We start from the raw sequence: 21,513 nt of genomic DNA, 5'->3' as shown, positions 1-21,513 counted from the left end.
TAGGAACTTTTTCCAGTGTGCCTTTCTGATGCTGGTCCTTTAAACTTGGCAGAACCAAGCAACCGTTGCCCTAAAGTGGCCACCCTTGGCACTGTAACTGGCAGCATCTCTCTCTCCATCTTCTAGCTGGTGAATACCTGCCTTTCTTTCTCACTGCTGAGAAGATAGCACATTCTCACAGATCAAACTGAACTTTTAGAGCCACAGAACAGATACCTATAGAATAGTAATGACTTCCTGAAGTCTCTTGTTCCCAATAAAACATTATAGGAGCAGTGTAATTAAATATTTATTTTGTAATATTTTAATCTTCATGTTTATGGTACAAAATAAAATAAGTATTATATTACATTGTCAGAAATAGACATCCTACTCATTTTAGCCACTCAACTCACCTCACCTCACATAGACACAAAAAAAACCCCTGCCTGAACTGCTAAATGTTATTTCTGTCTTTGCCTTTTTCCTGAACTTAAGATTTTCAAAAGTAATTTCTTCTTTTTGTTTCCTCTAAAAATTAATGCAAGAGACTTGTATAACCTACACCAGTTCTCACTTGATCTGAGAATGAGTGAGGGTGAACTCTACTTGCCTGGGGGCCCATGCAAGTTTTTAGATTTTTCAAAAATAATATGATGAAAAGTTTCTATTCATACGCATTTGGAGACCACCACAATATAAAATTATGATTGTAATCAGGAAAAGATTTTTTTTTTCAGATTACCCAACGTGGCTATCATTCGTTCATGTCCACCAATGTGAGCAACATTGGGAGCCCTCATATCGGCAGGCCAGCAACTGCTGTCATTGTTTTTAACATCACATTGATTAGATCTGCTCTCAAGTAGGATTCCATATCAGCGTTTTTTTAAAAAAATGCCAACAGTAGCCAGTGGCCCATCTAAGCAATAGTGGAGCTGAACCAGGGTTAGTAAAGGTGGGAAATCTTTTGCAAAAATTTTTAAGTGTAGACAGGGTCTTTGAGTTTACTGTAAATAGACTGGGTTTTTTGCACTCTCACAAACAGCCTTTAAATGACACTTGGAAGTAATTTTGTGATTAGGTCTGCTAGAGAATTTAGTTTAAATTTCAGCTTAATTAGCTTTACAGTGTAAACCATCTTATAGTTTTTTATAATGAATCTTTAACTGTTTAACCAAAGGTACAAGTATAAAACCCCTAGAATCATCATAGAATATCAGGGTTGGAAGGGACCTCAGGAGGTCATCTAGTCCAATCCCCTGCTCAAAGCAGGACCAATCCCCAATATTTGCCCCATATCCCTAAATGGCCCCCTCAAGGATTGAACTCGCAACCCTGGGTTTAGCAGGCCAAAGCTCAAACCACTGAGCTATCCCTCTCCCCGGGAAAGGAAGCGTGGTCCAGTGATTACGGAGGGTACTATTAGCCTGACTCTTCCATTGATTCCCTGCATCACCTTGGGCAAATCACTTTACTTCTCTGTGCTTTGGTTTAACTTTTCTGTCAAATGGGAATAATAATCTTTAACAACCTCTCACAAAAGTGGTGGAGTATAGCTAATCTTTGTGGGTCCAAATCCTGTAGTCCCAGCATTGACCTATTGAATCCCATTAACTTCAAAGGGTGTTCTGTCTGCACAAGAACTGTGGGATCAGTTCCTGCATATCCTTGGATCAAAGGCACTATGTAAGTGCAAATTGTCATGAATTATGATCATACACGAGGTTTCCTTCAAGCAACTCCACATAGTTGATATGGATCCCCTCTATCAGGCCAGTGGGTCCTCAGGATTGCTGAAGTCCAGAGTACAGCTTACTTATGTTTGAGTCTTATATGTCCCTTGCTACCACATACAGGAGGTATCAGGATTTAGCCCCTTCTATCAAGTCTTTATAACAGATATGCCAGTGGTTGCATGTTATGCATACTCTTCTTCATCTAACACCCAGCTAGAACTCTCTGAGAGCTGGTATGTCATTGGGCTTAGATTTTACCCTGAGTAGGAGGGCCACAGAATTTCATGCTGCAGAAATTCCATGCTATAGTGTAAATTTAGGTAGGGTCTTTCTGTAAGATTTCAAGAGAATCTCAGCTCCCATTTTAAAAAGATGGGTTTTTAGCCCAGCAGTCCTAATCAGTCCTGAATCAGTCATCCAAGAGACCTTCTTATCTTACAGCTGTTTCTAAGACTGCTATAATTTAGGTAAATTTCCACAAGAATGTAAATAGACTGAATGGTAGCACTTTTTTGCAGGATGTTGCTATACATCATAGCCCTAAAACGCCAACACATCAGTGTCCTTAGTATGAGCAAAGATGCAACCTATAAATCCCAACAGCGCAGGAACCCAGAAGATGAAATCCAATGCACTACTCTGGTTAGAACCTAAGAGCACAGCTGCACCGCTGTAAGCTCTCTAATGTAGCTGCTCTAAGCTGACAGGAGAGAGCTCTCCCATTGGTTTAACTACTCAAACCCCCACATCTGCGGGACAAGCTCTCTTGCTGACATAGCGCTGTCCATACTGGCGCTTATGTCAGTGTAACTTATTTCAGAGTAGCAGCCATGTTAGTCTGTATTCGCAAAAAGAAAAGGAGTACTTGTGGCACCTTAGAGACTAACAAATTTATTTGAGCATAAGCTTTCATGAGCTACAGCTCACTTCATCAGATGATGCATTGATTGCATGCATCCGATGAAGCGAGCTGTAGCTCACAAAAGCTTATGCTCAAATAAATTTGTTAGTGTAACTTATGTCGCTCGGGGGTGACTTATTCACCCCCCTAAGCAACGTAAGTTATGTCAACGTAAGATGTAGTGTAGACATAGCTTAAATGAGGTCAGGAACATATTTACTTTTACCAAGTAAAATATTTCTCTTTTCATGAAGACAATGAAATAAACATGGTGACTGGAATGGACAGGGACCCATCTTCTTAGAGTAATGACCTTGATTTCCACGAGATAACTAGCACACACCAAATCATTTCCCATTTGTTTGACTTCGGGCAAGGAGACTGAACACAAAACAGTTCCTTTAGAGTTTTGATGCAAATTTTAAAGTGCAATCTTCTCCACCGACTATTGAATCCATTGGGCTGTTCTATCTAAGATCTACACCAGGACAAAAGTCTTTTTTATCAGGTCATATAAAGCAGGTAACTTCTCACTATGCCAGCTGCTTAACGTTAAAACACCTATTTTAATTATACTCTAAGTTGCATCACTCACAAAACTATTGATGGTTTTGGAGGTAGTTAGCTGAGCCAGTTCAAAATGGGATTTACTGCCCTCTGGACTTTTACTAAGCTTCTGAAACTGCTGTATCAGAATTCTTGATGCATATCAAAAAGCTTCATGTAATAAAAGATAAGTTCTCAAACTATCCACTTTACTGGAGCTTTCAAACAAAACCCCCTCTACCACCAACTGTGAAGCTTTTTTGTTTATAGATCCCCAAAATGGATGCGTTCAATATTGGCTCATCTACCAGCAACTCAGGATTCTCCTTCTGTAAAGGACATAGATTATTATGCAGCCACGATAAAATGACTAGTTAATTTTTTTTAAAACTGGTACTACCAAATTAAGGCATAGACAATACTTCAGAATGCTTACAGGGTGCCAAAAAGGATTGGGTTCCCAGAAGCAGGATCCACAATTTTATCTACCAGATTCAATCTCTAAGAAATCTCCTTCAGCAGCAGCTGAGCTTTCTGAAAACAACCTAATGTCCCCCATTGAGAGTGAAAGCTTGAAAGGCTGTCTATCTGGAGCCATTAAAGAAGGTGACCTACAAGAGCTATTAAGAGAACCATCTGGGTTTATAGCTTCTTTGACATGAATAATTCTCTGGAGTGCATTTGTAATTACAGAAGGGAATGCATACATTTGGGTATATCCGTGAATTCCACTGAAAATCTTCATTAAAATGGATTACATCTGTGTCTCTTTCCATAAGAGGAGAGACTTTTATGAGACCTCATCAATGCATGGCTGCTTCTTCACTTGGGACTTTGCAGCTTGTATCTATCTAGATTGTAATTCTAGAGCATCTAGCACCATAATATACAAGTATCATTTACAATAAAAATTTCTCAGAGATATTCCTAGCATATTTGATAATGGGCTCTGCTCTTCATCTCACCCAGGTTTAGCAGCTTTACTTACTGTGTTTTTGTTTTATATTGCTGCTGCTGTTGTAATTTCTTGCCTTCGGTTATTGTAACAAAGCTTTTGCAAAGAGATGAGTCCTTCATCTTTCTGTGAAAACTGTCACACTTGAGCTCAGTCTGATTTGGTCCCATAAACTACTACAGTCAAACTCTTTTGATGAACAATAGTTTACTCCTAACTTTTGAGAACTTTACACTGGGCATTGTCAGTTACATTCTCCCAAGGGAGCGACTCTCTAAGTATTTCATGAATGGAGGAGGTGATTTTGAATGTAGCTGGGCTTCAACCCAATTAAGGCTTTAAAGATTAAGACCAGAAACTTAAATTGGCACAAGAAGCAAAGTGAAAGAGGAGTGTATGGCCCATTTGAGCAATGCATTCTCTGCAGTTTTTCCTGCTAAGCAATGAAAGCCAATGTTTGTAAGGCCCATGCTGTGGCTATTAGTATGATGTAATCCCCATCTTGTTTGATCTTGTACAAGACCTTGGGCAGAAACAGAACTTGAGGGAAAGCATACAGCAGGCCTTTTGGAAAATTCAGGAGGAAAGCATCTGGCACTGACCCTGGGCTGTGACCCGCCAAGGAACACAAAAAAAACCAAACATTTCTTGTTTTCTTTCACTGAGAACAGGTCCCCTCGGGAATACTCCACAACTGGAAAATGGTGATGGACACATGCGGATGATGGGATCATTCATGGTGGCCTGCAGACAATCTGCTCAGGTGATCTGCCAGGGTGTTTTGAACCTCTGGAAAGTAGGCTGCTTTCAGGTTGATGGATCTGGCTATGCAAAAGTTCCAAAGCAAGATGGGCTGTATGCATAACTTCGTCAACTGGGGTCCTCCCTGTCTGTTTACATAAAACATGGCTGTTGTGTTGCCTGTGAGTACAAACAAACTCTGCGCCCTCACATGCAGGAGGAATGACATACAAGCCAAATAAATGGCCTGAAGTTCTTTGTTATATGGACACCAAGGTCCTGGGATGACCAAAGCCCCTGAGTCTGATGGCGACCTAAGTGAGCTCCTCAACTTATATCAGATGCATCCATGACTAAGGTGAGTATCTGCTGAGGAGGCACAAAGGGAACTCATGTGTAAACATTCAATGGGTCTGTCCACCAGCCCAGGGAGGACAAGACTTGAGCTGTTACCTGAACTACCCCATCCATGTGATGGTCAGCTGGAGAGTATACTGAGGTTAGCCAATCCTGCAGCACTCTGAAGTGCAGTTTAGTGTGCTGGACCACGTAGGTGCATGCCGCCATATGCACTAGAAGTCTGAGGCACTTTCAAACCATAGTGAGAGGATGTGCCTTTAGAACTAGAGCAATGATCTGCAGTTCACTGAACCTCATTTGCGGCACGAATGCCCTGGCCTGTTCAGTCACTATTCATAAAAATATTTAACTGGAACAGCCCTCTAATTACTCTTATTTCCCACTTATCTCCTCAAGTCCATTTCTAAGTTTTTAAAGTTCGGCTAAACCTCTGTGGTTTTAATGTTCTGTCTGAAGTTGCATCAACACATTTCTGTGCATGGTCTATACAGGCACTTTTTGCTTTTCTTAGTATATTTCTAGGGTAGTATATGCAGATGCACATATGTTGAAAATTGTTGATAAAAGTCCGTTTGCTGGAGATACTCCAAAAGTTCAAATCCCCTGTGAGCACTGAACAAAGGTAAATGGCATTTATTTGGTTTCTTATGCAAACACCTGAGTAGAAGAACATGTTCACAAAGCCCATGTGAACAGATGTTTAATTGCTTCCATAGTGATTAAAAAGATCGAAACATTTATGTTCACAGATGTCTTCTCATGAGCCTTTTCATAAGGATCAGTATTTACAGCACTTGCTGACAGATTCTAAGAAAGCAGGTGTCAGAGCTGAGAATTTTGTTATTGTGGGGATCTTCAATTCCCTGTTGCATCAGTAGAGAGTCAAGAGTGGATTTTGCCTTCTGCAAGTGACTGCCCATAAGAAATTTATTAGATAATTTGTTTCCTCTGGATTTAAATGGATTTGCAATTGTTTGAGAGGTGAAATTCAGGCATTGTTAGATATTTTATCTGAACATCTCAATGCTTAGAGTCAGTATTCCTCCAAAACATGATGCTATATTTCCAAGTTGTTCTAAAAGCAGGAGTTCCAGCTGTGCACACCTGTAAAGATTTTATAACATTCCCAGTCAAAAATCTGGTAGTTAAAGTACCACAAACCTACTTGGACGACACATTACAAAAATGTTTGTTTTTAAAAAGAACCCCCAAAGGCCAGAGATCCAAAATTAAAGTTACACTTAAGTTAAAAGTTTCCAAACAGTGGAAAGTATGGAAATATTCAGTTAAGTTCAGCCAAACAATCATAACTCTGCTCCCACGTCACTGCCCTGAGAACAAGCAAAAAATTAAAATCCATTTTAGCTTCAAACATCAAAAAGGTTCATTTACTCATTGACTCAAATTTAACACTTCTTACTAGACACTCTTACTTGCGATCTTTAAGAAGTAGGCTGTGATATGACAATCTGCCTTGAATAACAGGCAGGGGATGGCTTCACTACTCCAGAAGCAGAGTGATTAGAGGGAATGTGAGAAGCTCAAAAGATGCAGAATACAAACAGTTTATTACATAGTTGCTGAAATACAGCTATCTTTCTCATGGATATAATTACCACAAAGTTACATGTGTACACATACACTTTATATAATTTTTAAAATAGATTACATACTGGATCCTCAACTGAAGCAAACCTTTAATGAAGAAATCATTCTTCAAGTATTTAAATTCTCTTTAACATATAATAGCGTTTGGTGTTCAAACAAATTGACAGCGCTCCATTACAATAATGTTCTATTAGATCTTTGTATATGTTCATATATAGAAATAAATTAAACAAGACCAAAACCATACTATATAAATGCCATAATAAACCACATGTTAACAGGGGGGATACTTTTTCAAGGATCTGCAGGGATGTTGCCTTATTTTTAAAAATATATAATTCTTAAATTGAGCACAAGCTATACACGATATGGCACAAACAGGTATATTGCATACACAGTGTGAGGTTGAAAATGGTGATACTACCTAACTCTTCTGTATGGCATAATATTTACATGTGCATTCTAAATAAAAACTACTGAAAGTGATATGATTTGTCCTAATACACTGGTGCAGGATTTCCAGTCCATTTAGGAAAAAAAGCAAGGTTAACCAAATTAAATAGAAATGGAAAATATAAAATATAACCAGGTAAGCAATTCATACGCCTGTCCTCAGCTATAGGTATAAGTACAGATGATTCAGTGCATTCCAGTAATAGAGCTATTACATCTAAGAACATCTCTTCCCTTCATCTCCTCCCTCTTTCACAGCCCTACAAAAATACAACGTATGTTGATCTCTGAGTTAAGTCCTATGTATCAGATTGATTCATTACTCAAAAGCTAACAGTCCTTACCAATATTCTATAAACTCAGTAAGCTATGGAGACACTTTTCTCTTCAGAACTAGATCAACTTGCACACAAAAATCCAGGAGATTATTAAAAATTGCCCATCTCCCAATGAACATACTCTAATAACTATGAAACAGGGCTGAAGATTTTTTAACTTGCTCCATTTTACCATAAAATCTTCTGTCCAAGAGCAACTCTAATCTGTAACATGCAAAACAGGGTTCAAAATAGGATTCTTTAGCTGCTCTTTATTGTAAAGAGTTTTAACCTTTTTTCTTTTAAACTGAAAATTAACCAGATGAGGCAGAACATTGTAGAGATATATTACAATAATCAGTAGACTGCAACCAAAACTGTTTAAATTTGAAACGTAAACAGAGGCCTTGGAATAAATGAAAAATTGTCTCCATTGATTTAATAACCTAATAATATATAAGCATATTGAGTCCCAAGGGTGAGCACAAGGGATGCACTTCCTTTTACTGCTATTTCAGACACTGAGCGTTAGCTCTGGTCTACATTATGAGTTTAGGTCGAATTTAGCAGCGTTAGGTCGATTTAACCTTGCACCCGTCCACATGACGAAGCCATTTTTGTCGACTTAAAGGACTCTTAAAATCGATTTTTGTACTCCTCCCTGACAAGGGGATTAGCACTTAAATCGACATTGCTGGGTCGAATTTGGGGTAATGTGGATGCAATTCAACGGTATTGGCCTCCAGGAGCTATCCCAGAGAGCTCCATTGTGACCACTCTGAACAGCACTTTCAACTCAGATGCACTAGTCAGGTACACAGGAAAAGCCCTGGGAGCTTTTGAATTTCATTTCCTGTTTGGCCAGCGTGGCGAGATCATCAGCACAAGTGACAATGCAGTCCCAGAATCACAAAAGAACTCCAGCATGGACCAAATGGGAGGAACTGGATCTGATCGCTGTATGGGGAGACAAATCCATGCTATCAGAACTCCGTTCCAAAAGACGTAATGCCAATACATATGCCAAAATCTCCAAGGGCAAATGCAAGGTATTTACAATGCTCACAACTGCAGTGGTGATTGGAGTGGGCTCCCGCTTGCAGTCCTATGGCATATGCGCAGGCAATCCAGGAAATAGGGCGAGAAATGATTGTTTGCCGTTGCTTTCACAGAGGAAGGGAGGGAATGGTCACTGACGACATGTACCCAAAATCACCCGTAGCTACCTTGTCCGTTATCTCAATTTTTTAAAAAATTAATAAAGAAAGAATGCAAGGTTTCAAAACAATAGTTACTTTATTTCGAAGGGGGGAAGGTGGTTGGCTTACAGGGATTTAAAATCAACAAAGGGGGCGGGTTTGCAGCAAGGAGAAACACACACAACTGTCACACCGTAGCCTGGCCAGTCATGAAACTGGTTTTCAAAGTCTCGGTGATGCGCAGCACACCTTGCTGTGCTCTTCTAATCGGTGTCTGGCTGCTCAAAATCGGACGCCAGGTGATTTGCCTCAACCTCCCATCCCGCCATAAACATCTCCCCCTTACTCTCACAGATATTATGGAGCACACAGCAAGCAGCAATAACAATGGGAATGTTGGTTGCGCTGAGGTCTGACCAACAGCGCCAGTGAGCTTTTAAATGTCCAAAGGCACGGCACATTCTACCACCATTCTGCACTTGCTCAGCCTATAGTTGAACTGCTCCTTATTACTGTCCAGGCTTCATGAGCCATGGGAGCAAGCGGTAGGCTGGGGTAGGTGCGACTGCGTGGTGCTGCCGGCTGGGAGAGCAGCCTGAAGCAGACACCTGCAGCTCGCAGGAGATCAGGATAGCAGAATTGCAGCGGAAGCAGTGGAGTGAGCAAAACGCCATTGATGAGGACAGCTAGCAGTCCTACTGCACCGTCTGCTGCAGAGTTGCAGCAGATCAGGATAGCAGAGTTGCAGCGGAAGCAGTGGAGCCGTTCACCATTGATGCGAAGGCACCCAGGAGCTCCTGCTGTGTGACCAAGGCAAAAGAGCAAGAGCCCTGGAGCTGTTACATGTGGAATGTACGGCTGCAAGACTTCTTCACCAGCGACAAAGAACAGGAATATGATGCACCTAAAATCTAAAAAGGCCCGCACATTTCCCAGAGTCACTACCCTTGATAATAGAACGTCAATGATTGCACTGGCTACTTGGATCACAGCAGTCCACACAATAGACTTGCCCGCAACAGCAGCGGTGATGGTGAGCTGAGCAGGCTCTCGCTTGCAGTGCTATGGCGTCTGTGCGGTTAACCCAGGAAAAAAAGACGCGAAACGATTATCTGCCGTTGCTTTCACGGAGGGAGGGAAGGGCAACTGACGACATGTACCCAAAACCACCCGCGACAATGTTTTTTCCCCATCAGGCATTGGGAGCTCAACCCAGAATTCCAATGGGCAGCGGAGACTGCAGGAACTGTGGGATAGCTACCCACAGTGCACCGCTATGAAAGTCGACGCTAGCCACGGTACTGTGGACGCACTCTGCCAACTTACTGCACTTAGTGGGGACGCACTCAATCGACTGTATAAAACAGCTTCTAAAAAATCGACTTCTATAAAATCAACCTAATTTCATAGTGTAGACATACTCTTAGACATAAATTTTAGGCTGAGTAACAAGAGAGTTGCAAAACATTTCTATTCAAGCCAACAACCCTCTCCATAATTTTATAAAACTTTTACTTTTCCCTGCTCACTAGGAATATGTTAAATTTAAAGTTACATTCAGAGAGTCCAATGGAAGACAAGAACTCTTCTCTTCAATGCTGTCACATTTATTTTTTAATGGTGTCTTTTTTCTTTTTAACAAAATCACACTTTGTAATAAATTACTGAATATACACACAAATACACAAAAACAAGATTACAGGAAGCATTTGTTCATTTAATAAAGAGCAGAATAAGAAGGGCTGCAGTGAAAAATGTTTTGAGGAATGAAACAGGAAACTGATTAGGAAAATAGGATTTCATTGTTTTATGATAAATGATTAGATGTCATAAGAAGAAGAAAGAGATTGATCTGAAGAGTTGGGGCAACAGGCACACAAAGGCTATGTTAGATACAATGTGGGAGAAGAATCTATTACTCAAATTAAAGAGTCATAAGCAGAGATGAGAGAGGTATGATTGAAAGTTTTGAGGATTGTGAAGAATAAGGACAAAAAAATTTGTATTAGATTTTTAAACAGACAAGTATGTGAAGATTTCTGAGCATGTGGCAATACGTTCCCATTTTCAAGTATGGGTAAACTCAACTATTTCAGTGTCATGTCAGACTTCGTACCGAAAGTCTGAATCAGATGGAATGAATGATCCAAAGAGGAAACAAGAAGCTAGACCTCTGAGTTAGTGAGTCTGGAAAGCCTAACTAATTATCAGGATGACAAATGGATATGTCATTAATTCACTGGCCCTGCACATGACTACGTATCAATGCATTCTGCATCAGCAGTTTATGTGAGGAACTGGTGTCTGCTAACTCCTGGGGGCTAATCCCTGGGATTGTTTTGCACTGTACGAAAAAATAGACATGTGGTGGGAAGGAAAGTTGTGGATGAGGGAATATGTAGAAGGGAAGAGAGAGTTAATAATTACAGAAGTGATTTCTTGGATTCCCTCAAATGTCAGTGTTTATCCACTAAGAAATCCTCCTGTGAGTCCTCTTTTTGTAGCCTCCAAAATCATTCATATTGGCTCTTGCCTGCTGTAAATGGAATGGAGGTCATTCAGGATAATCTAATCCAAAGGTGAAATATCATGTTTCCTAATAGCAAATCACATTGGAGAGGAAGATAACTAAATGGGCTGACAACTGTTTGCTCAATAGTCCTGTAAAAGATTATCCACATAAAACATCCCAAGAATATAATGAAAAGCACAACAAGCCCTGCAAATGTCAAACTACAGAAAAGCTTTATTGATACATCTCTTACTATTTTCAGAATTACTTTGCAGAAAGAAGTTCCTGTATGTTAAACCTCCGTATTATGGTGATGCATTTAGATGTCAGCAAAAGTGATAATAAATAGATTCTAATTCAAAAAATAAGGAGGATTCCTCAAATCCATTCATCACTTTTAATGCTGGGCTACCAGTTGCATAGGACTGGCCAACTAATAAATATGTACTGAGATAACGAAAAAATATTCCCTCTGTTGCACATGAATGCATTTAAATGTATTAAATACCTCAACCCCTCCTTTCCCTGAATGTAAAGGCATTAAAATGGCAACTGATTTAAAATGTGCCCCAAATATAGTGTGAACAGGGAGTAGTCACACATTTACGTTAGACTGGAACTGAGAAAGATTTGTGAATACATACCACAGGAAAAATGCATGGAAATGTTTCTGTATTTAAGTAAACCTTAAGCATGTTTCAGGAAGTAGCACTGGATGACATGCATAACTGAGTAGTGATAATATGAATGAAATATATAAAACCAAATATATTTTATATTCATTTATAAAGATATACTTTTAGACTGCTACTCTCCTAATGGACCACTGTGATGGCAGAAATCACCAGACACATTTCTGCTGACAGTACCTAGATGTGTGCTTCTTTTGTCTGGAGATAGGATGTTTTTGCAGGAAGTCCCTACCTGATGAACTCCCTCCCACTGACAGTATTCAAGAGCCCAAGTTTATTGATTTTTAAAACACAGAGTATGAAATATTCTGATCTAACGTTTATTGGTTAGTTATCCATCACTGGACTATTTATTAGTTTTGGTTGGGCTGGTACCGAAAGGGACTGTTTATGGTGTCTTCTGTGTGCAGTAAAGTTTACAACCATAATATATATGGATAGTATGGTGACTGGGGCATAACAAAGTTAAATAAAAGATTTGATTTCTGATCTGGAATTATATTCTTTTGTTTCTTTCATTGCTTATATTAACTAACTCTAATGATGTAATAATGTAAAGGAGTCTTTACAGTTCTTGCATCTCATCTATTCATAAAAACATAGTTCTGCTATGCAGACTGTGAATGAGACATTTATCATACAAGCCAAATTCTACCTTCAGATACACATGCATGCACTATTAGCTTCAGCAGAAGCTCCCCTGTAAGCACATCCAAGAACAGAATTTGGTCTCATAATTTATAACCAAATGGTGCTTAGTATAGCAAGTGGTATCCACCACACTGCATAAAAATCCATGATTTAAAATAAAAAATAAAAATATTTGGATAGCTTTAATAAATTTTTCCTTTTAAAAATAAACCTATTTGAAATTATAACACCAATATTAAGGCCTAAACATACTTTGATCTATTAATAAGTTAAAAAAATTCCAAAAGTACATGTTTGTTGAAGTATTAAAGAAAGTCAAACTACAGAACTAGTGGAAATCACTGGCTAAGCACCTGACACCAAAGTTTGTTGAAGTGCTAAAACAACTTTTGACAGCAGTTTCCTCTTCTGCAGGTGCAAAGAGAATATTTTCTTCTTTTGAGTTTATTCAACTACTTCAGTTCAATGACTAGTTCTCACGAAGTTGAGAAACAGATTGGGAGCTGAAAAAGCAGAAAAGCTTGTTTTCCTCTTCCAATCTGTGAATAAAAACAATGTGTGAGAGGATGAGATCTGCTAATTCTAAAATCCTGAAGGAAATGGTGACCAGAAAATCAGTTAAATTCATTACCTAGAATTATTTCCTTTGTTTAATAAATTAGTTTTAAACACAAAACACAAAACCTATTTTGATAAATTAACTTTTTCCCCCTTATGGATCAAGCACCTTTAAGATACTTTTATTTAACTAATAAAAACAATTTTAAAATGCTGTTTTTGTGCACTGAATTGAATTCCAATCCCCATCCAAACACAGCTTGATAAAAATCATAATTAAAAAGTATTCGTCTAGTAAATAAAAGATGCATCACTCACCATTTTTAAATGTAATAAAAATATAACTATTACGACTGAATAAATGTATGTTAAGTTACATAAGTGCTTAAATAAATGTGTATAGATATAGTGTGTGCTTTCCTGCTTTGCTGACATAATTCTGTGATTAAAATCACTTTGGTTTAAACCAATTCACCCCGAATCTAGCTAATTGTATTTCTGACTAGTTGACTATTACTCGTTGATAAGAGTATGAATAATTATATTGGGTATCTGCTACAGAGTTCTAGGAACGGATGATACCAGAATGATTGGTTTCTGGACCAACTCTCAAGAAAAATAAAACCACAAAGCATTGTACTCACAGGGACTCATATATGGATATCTGGTGGGTAACAGATAAAGCCACACATGGTGTTTTGGAAAGGTTCCTTCCTTACAAAGAGGATAGCAGTATGATCCAGAAAGTAAAGAATCCAGTTATAAGAGAAATTACTTCTTCAGTGGGGAATTCAGAGGTAGAGTCCTGTTTCTTATAGATAGGGGAGGACAGAAAACAACAGGAAATTTTAGTACCATAACTCCCTGAGTTCAGAAAGGTATGGAATGGATTCAAAGAATGCAGTAATAAAGCTATGTTTAAAAACATATATTTGATGGAATTAAAGTCTAGTGGGAAAGCTGTGATGACAGAAAGCACCAAAATCCTTGAACATAGAATATGGGAGAATCCTAAAAGGTATTTACTGATATGTTCATCTGCCTCGGCAGGACTATCACCTATGTCCCTTGGACCCAAGGAGGCCTTGCAATATGGTCCATGGTTTGTGCTGGGGAAGATGGTGGAGACCGGGTTGGCGGAAGCTGAGGATGCATATAGTCTCCCCACCTTGATCCAATGAAGAATAATCAGAAAAGATAATAAAAGCTTGAGCTGTATTATCTTGTCCACAGAGCGTCCCCCAGCTCAAAATCCCAGAATCCTGGAAGCAACTGCACCCAGGGGGAGTCCTTGGTAGCTTGCCAAATTCCTGCATCCTAACATCTTCCAATAAGAAACTGAGTTTTTGCTTTTTATTTTACTTTTATTGCTGAAGTATAGAATCATCCATTTATTCTGACATTTTTCTTTGCAAAAATCCATTCTCTTGACTGAAATCATATATTTTCCATGACAAATATGATCATCTCAGTCTTGTATCATATTGCTCTTTACTATATTTTCAAGGCAAACTGAACCACGGTAAGTGTACTCTTAGTATGATTTATGTCATGCTCATTACTTATGCTAGGGAGCAGAAGGGAATACAACAATCACATTATCCTTTGTCTTTATTTTATCTCATTTTAAACCATAATATAAAAGATTAAAACATGGGCTCATTCAGTTCAATGTAGATCACCGATTTTAACAGGAGAAATACATTCTCCGATGGATGAAGATCAAATCAGTATTAAAAAAACAAACTACATAAAGATAGAAACATTTAAATTTTATGCTCATGCTACACCACTTAGTCAGTATTAAATAGAGGTTTCATGCTTTCTGTGGTAAGGCAGGTTTCTAAAATATCATGGGAGCAATTTTTCCCTTAATTACATCTCCTTACTACAGAGAGTAATTTAATTTGTTACAGAAGCTGCAGCTGCTTTTAACTTAATTCTACAACCATTTCAGGAAGGTAGAGGAAGATGATATAAAAAACCAAACTGCAATAAACTAGAGAATGTCCAAAGCTGCTGCAAAATTTGCACAAAAAGAATCTATGATCTCCCCTTAAGACTCTGTGATTAAATTAATAGGATGGTTAGGGGAATCATTTCCAAATAACTGGATTTGGAGCATGTCAAGTGCAACTGCAGAAGTTGACATTTAGGACATTGTCTTTTTACAGATAGAAACAGAAGGGGGAACCAAACTCACATCAGGGAGGTGACTGTGTCTTCATTCTTTGTAAGGTACCTAACACAATGACTGGGGCCTTTGGGAGCTACCACAATAACATTAAACAATAGTAAGTTGTTACTGGAAAAGATAGCTAATCAATTCCTTTGGACTGAATGAATCTCCATTTCCATTTTTCAACATAAACACTTTCTAATGGAGGTTTTCCTGAGCTTGGCCCAAAATTCCCTGCCCTTAACTGCTGTAGAGCTTGCTGTGAAATGGTTTTCTGCCTGGCTGCCACCTTCAGAGCTTCATTGACAATGCATTATAGGCAGTGCAGGTAGAGACACCAACGGTAGGGTTGCCCGACACCTCCCATTACTTCCCACCTCCCCTTGTTTCAATTCCTTATAACTTTGCCAAACTTTAATTGTTTGGGCAGACACTTCCCATGCCAGATGTCTACTTCAGGCTGACTGATATATTTATTAACTTCAGCTAAATTAGTTCAAACATTTTTCAGAACGAAGTGAAAAGAAATTATGTCAATTTACTCACGTTAAAAAATTATTACAACATTTTATTAAGAAACTCTAGTGCTCCATGCTTTGGGGCACGGTCTTAACATTTTTCAAGAAGGGGGTGCCACCATGGTGTCAGAGCCTTTTGCTGTCTCCACGATAATTTGCCCAAATTTGGACAAGCATGAGATTCTGAAAATCTCAGTTCACATATACCCAATAGAAAGTTGATTGAGTTTGGTGGCTAATCTCTTCAAGGATTATATCTGTACTAAGTATGTTCCATCCTAGAGCTACGGGGCTGAGCAGGCCTTTCCTGCAATTTCTCCTCTGGGCAGCCATAGGCCACTGTTGTACCGAGCACAGGAACTGAGAAAAAGGAGATTGTCTCTCCTGGATTTACAATATTCCCTCTGTTGGTACTCAGGCAAAGAGGAGGAGACAGAGAAGATAGCCTCACTGGAATGCCAAGGATTAGGAGCTAGGCCTAGGCAAGGAATTTAGGAGGGGAGACAAGGATACTGTCTTGAACTGTCACAAGGATAGGCTGGAGAGGCTGGGGCCGAAAAGATCAGGTCTGGGGGGAAGGAAAGTAGAGGGTAAGTGTAGAAGATCTATTACCACTAGAATTCACTCCCCCCATAGAATATAAACTCAGGATTCCCGAGTCTCACCCTTCCTCTGCTATCAGCAAATACTGTGAAACTACTGGCAAAATTCATGCCTTATCTCCTTTTAGTGATTGTCCACAAAGAAGATGACAGCCTTCCAAAAAACAACTAGATACATTTATGGAGTATAGGTCCATCAGTGGCTATTAGCCAGGATGGGCACGGATGGTGTCCCTAGCCTCTGTTAGCCAGAAGCTGGGAATGGGAGACAGGAGATGGATCACTTGATGATTACCTTTTCTGTTCATTTTCTCTGGGGCACCTGGCATGGGCCACTGTCAGAAGACAGGATGCTGGGCTAAATGGACTTTTGGTCTGACCCAGTATGGCCGTTCTTATGTTCTACTATCATCAATCTTTTAGCTCAAGAGGCAAAAATCTGTGCTTTGGACCTAAAGGTTTCGCTAATACTGTTGATGAACCATCTGGAAGTTAATATGGTTCCACATGATGGAATTTATGGCACTGAATGAGACAGATATCCTACTTATTTCTACATATGTGATGAAGTGGTACTGCCACAATTGGGTTCATTCTTTCTACGTGTCATGGACAGATCAGGGCCGTGAATTTTTCTTTATTGCCCCTGACCTGTCCATGACTTTTACTAAAAATACCCATGGCTAAATCTTAGTCTTAATTATTGGCAGTAAAATAGGAAATCACAAAAGCCAAGAAGGAAGTTTTCTTCCAGAACAATTTTGAAAGAGAGATGTAATTTACTAGTTACATTCCTAGAAAACAACTTTTAAATAAGACACTGCTTCTGGCCCAGATTTTCTATTTTAACTGAGTAGTTAGCTCTTGTTTTACATGTATATGTTCAAAGAACTTCCAGTAGTTACAAAACAAAACACTTATCAATAGCAGAGAAAAACCTTTAAACTCACTAGAATACAGCAGTACTTAGCCTTGAAGAACCAACTTTTTTATCAAATGGAGGAATGAAATATTGAGGACCTGACTTCCTGACTTGAGTTGACAATGTTTGCATTATGAACTTGCATCATCATAGCTCAACATTTTACCACACACATAAAAAAAATCAGAATGCAATATCTGGACATTATGGCATGATTATATCGTGGATGTCTATGGAGCAGCAACCACCATGCCATAACATATGTTGACTTTTATTATCATATTTTATTAGATTTTAAAAAATAATACAACTCTAAATTTTTGGAGAATTTTTTTTTACTATCTCCAGATTATTTGTGAAATATATTTAAGAAAACCTATACAAAAATCTAGTGAAGATCAGAATAAGAATCACTATATGGCAGTGAAGAGACTATGTCAACACACAGGATATTCTGCTTAAAGAAAATGCAACTCAGTTTTATTAGTAGTCATTTTGTAGGTGCAACAAGAACTACTTGCTATTTAACCTAAAGACACAAGTGATTGATTAGTGCAAATAAAAACTAATATGCATTTTCCTTGCTGATGCTGTATCATCATTACAGTATGCATTATACCATCAGAAAAGCCTGAAAATAGACTACATTTCACTAAAGAACTACTTCAGTTATACTGCAGGGCACTACAATGAAAAACGAAGGCAACAAATGCGTTTTCATAAGAGAAACAATTTTGTGTGAACTGCTTGCGACAGAAAATATAGTATTTCTCTTAATTTTCCTGAAAATACTACCATTGGTGGATGTATGTTTTTGAACTCAGAGAATCATAAGAATTTGTTTCATTTCAAATTTACAAGTCAGAAAAACAACCGTAAACACCAGACACACAGAAAAAGACAAAAGCTTATGAAAATTAAAAACCACTTGCTCACCTTTAAAACAGCTGCAGCCACTCTGTTGGTCTCCCCTGCTCTTTGTTTTCATTGTAATGTCCAGCATTATGACTGAAGGAATAGAGTACAGCAGAACCTCGCTAATTTACTTTGCTAATCCACACACCTCAGAATTTGCACACACAAAAATAGCTATTTTGCCCCACCTCTCAGCCAAGATTGATTTGTAAATGCTATTGAGAATGTTCCTATTACTCAACTTCATTACATGTACAAAATATACTACAGAATATTGACTACTATATTATTCAATATTACCATAAACATTAAAACAAAAAACTAGTTAAACATATAAACTACATTTTAGGATGTATCATCGTACATTGTGTTCACTTACTTCCCTATTTGCAAACTTCAGGAATTCACAATGGCCTCCCTCCCTATCAACAGTGAATTAGGGAGGCTCTACTGTACTTATTGCAATGTTCTTATTCAGATCCCTGTATCTATGATCCTCTCTAACTCATAGTCATTCCCCAATTCCTAATTCATATTTGAAAATTACTGTATTTCTTATGGCAATATTAAACTAAACTTAGCTATATTGTTTCATTCTACCATTCTACCCAATTCTTTCCTCTCCAAACTACTGTATGTTTTCAATGTACTGTTTGAGTTTTTCTCCTCTATATTATTTTCTGTAATTTATTTACTATGAAAAGTTTAGCTTTGATGTAACATCCATTATTCAGCAAGGTTCTGCTTTTTGCCTAATTTTCCAGCTGGATAGATTGATTGATATACAAGACATTCAAGTACTGCCCAAGGGCACACAATAAATCTATGTCTTAGGCCAAAGAAAGAACCCATGATTCTTCCTGGCTTCCTGTCCTTTGCACTTCCCACTAGATCATATGGCATCTCTGTTCTGGAATGGAGTGAACCAAATTTAGATACTGTATCAATTCAGTCTCCAGAAAGATTTTGGTATAGTATCACAACAAATTAATAATCATTTACAATAATTGTGAAAAAAATTCTTACCGGTCTGACATCCCCACATGAGTTTGTAAACTGTCGTGCCAAGCCAAAATCCAGCATGTAACACTTCCTACACGTGCTAGGGAAACGTCCCATAGCAAAGTTTGACTAGAAAAAGAAACAAAAAAGTATACATCATTAATATACACATATTAATGTATGTCATTTTCCATTATTCTATCCTTCTGTCTATATTTTCACTTCTGCCCATGTTCTATTAACTTTGGAGAAACAAACACATTATACTAGCACTGTATTTGCCAAGAGAGGGATGCAGAATGCTCCCTCCTCTTTTCTGGCTGCCTAGAAAAAATCTTCAAAGAAAAATGGGTTGGAGGGAGAGAGTGTGGATTTGTGGAGGCAATACATTCTGAAAACTTCAGTTAGAGTTCATTTTCATTTTCTTGTTCATCATCTGCCTCCACAGATCCTAATTCTTGGGTTTTGTCTACATAGCCTTTTTACCTAAAATTTCTCAATACTGCACTGGTTCAGCTCCTCTGCTGTCAGCAACATTTCTAATATAACAGTCTGCCTATCACTTTTGTTTTAACCATGTGAGCTAGATTTGTTCAACAAGCTTTAAAAATTATCAGTGGGAAAAACAGGGCTAGGCCAAAGAGCTGAAGCAAGAGTCTGTGCACTAAGTAAAACCCCTGTACAAGTGGGAGAATTCACCATATTGGAAATTTGGCACTGATGACTGTGGAAAAGCTATTGTTGATTTCTTATTCTCTACTGCCTGGTACTTCACGTACCCAGTTTGGATGAAACCAATGAATCCAACAGTAGCCCTTGTCTTTATAACTTTGGCCAAGATATCATCCATCTTGGAGCAAAGCAGATGAAGTTCTAAAAGAAAGAGACTGAACTCCTGTATCTCTGGAAAGAGAAACAAGCCACAACAAATAATGCCAGAGGCAGAGCACAAGTTTATAGATGGATCAGAGAAAGTTAGTATAATAGAGTCATTAGACAACTCTGACTCTTATAAGTTAGCTGCCTAAGTTGTCATAATTCACTGGCAAATGTTCTGGTGGCATAACTAATTACCAGACCTAGTAATTTGCCATTCGTGAAAAAAGCCAAAGGAAAAAAGTGTCCTTTTAGCTATTAAGCAGTCTAATATTCTATATTGTTTATTAGGGGCAGCAAGGTGGAAAGTCCTTAGAATTCCAAATTTATCATTTCCTGGTCTCACTTCCAAAGAATTTGGAAGAGTCAATAAAAGAACATTAAAGACCTGCACAGGGAAGCATTTTAATCATAGATTGGACTGTTGCCAAGTGAGTCTGTAACATATCGACAGAGTTTAAAACGATAGGAGACCTGCCTTCTAGTCTATGTCAGATATAAAGTTGTTAACTGGTTGCAAGCCTTCTTCTGAATGAAGAAAGAGGATCATTTAAAGCATCTGAGAGCTGACAAATTGTCACTTGTAAGATTTTACATCATCCATCGGAGATGAACAGATGAAACAAAAATTTGCTGTTCAGGAATGGCAGGACTTGTCAAGTTCACCTTCCAACTCAAATCTAGACAGAGAATCTGAGATACTATCACTCTGGAAATGAACAAAAGCGTGACATTAATTTAGAAGAATACCCTCCATTCAGTGTTTCAGAAAAGACTCTTTAATGTGAATTAACTTAAGTGGTTCTGTAAACAGAAGGAACCACAGTCCACAGATGTTATAATGAAGATCCACATGGGCCATGGCCAACTTAGAAAGGCTGAGATATGCTTACAACCTGTCTCCCTCCATGCAGGACAGATACAAACAGGGACAATTGGGAACATATACATTTCCCGATGGTGAATTTAGACTGTCATTATTTTTGTACACCAAAGGACTGCACCGAGAAAGGATTGCCATTGAGATCAGAGGAAAAAATAGATAAGGAATACTACGGTCAAGGAAGATTACTTGGATAGTCTTGATAAATCAGACTTGGATGCTAGCAGAAATTCCACAGCAGAATTTGGCTTTGAGATGTGTCAAAGACAGTACCAAAAACTTGCATTGTAAGAGCTGTACAGAGAGGGCATGGACATTTATAAAATCCATTTGACAAGATAACTAAGATTTCATAACTTTGTTCTTCTCTTTTTCTGTGCCTTGTCAGATTGCTCATCCACAAGT

General features: G+C 38.4%; 1 protein-coding gene across 7 annotated transcripts in view; it reads right to left on the bottom strand.

Moving 5' to 3' along the window:
- Positions 1 to 21,513, bottom strand: part of TTBK2 (tau tubulin kinase 2) — a 210,336-nt gene that overhangs the window by 67,602 nt on the left and 121,221 nt on the right. For 6 of the 7 annotated variants that reach the window (XM_073348603.2, XM_073348604.2, XM_078853330.1 and 3 more), the window contains one exon: positions 19,374 to 19,478. In XM_073348603.2, the coding sequence (XP_073204704.1) occupies positions 19,374 to 19,478 (105 nt within the window). Of the gene's footprint in view, positions 1 to 18,368; positions 18,442 to 19,373; positions 19,479 to 21,513 lie in introns of those variants that run through there. The other variant, XM_073348605.2, reaches the window with a different exon arrangement.

Source organism: Lepidochelys kempii, chromosome 6, assembly GCF_965140285.1.
Source record: "Lepidochelys kempii isolate rLepKem1 chromosome 6, rLepKem1.hap1, whole genome shotgun sequence".
NCBI lineage: Eukaryota > Metazoa > Chordata > Testudines > Cheloniidae > Lepidochelys > Lepidochelys kempii.
Note: the sequence above shows the minus strand (reverse complement) of the source record. Positions and strands in the feature narration are given on the sequence as shown.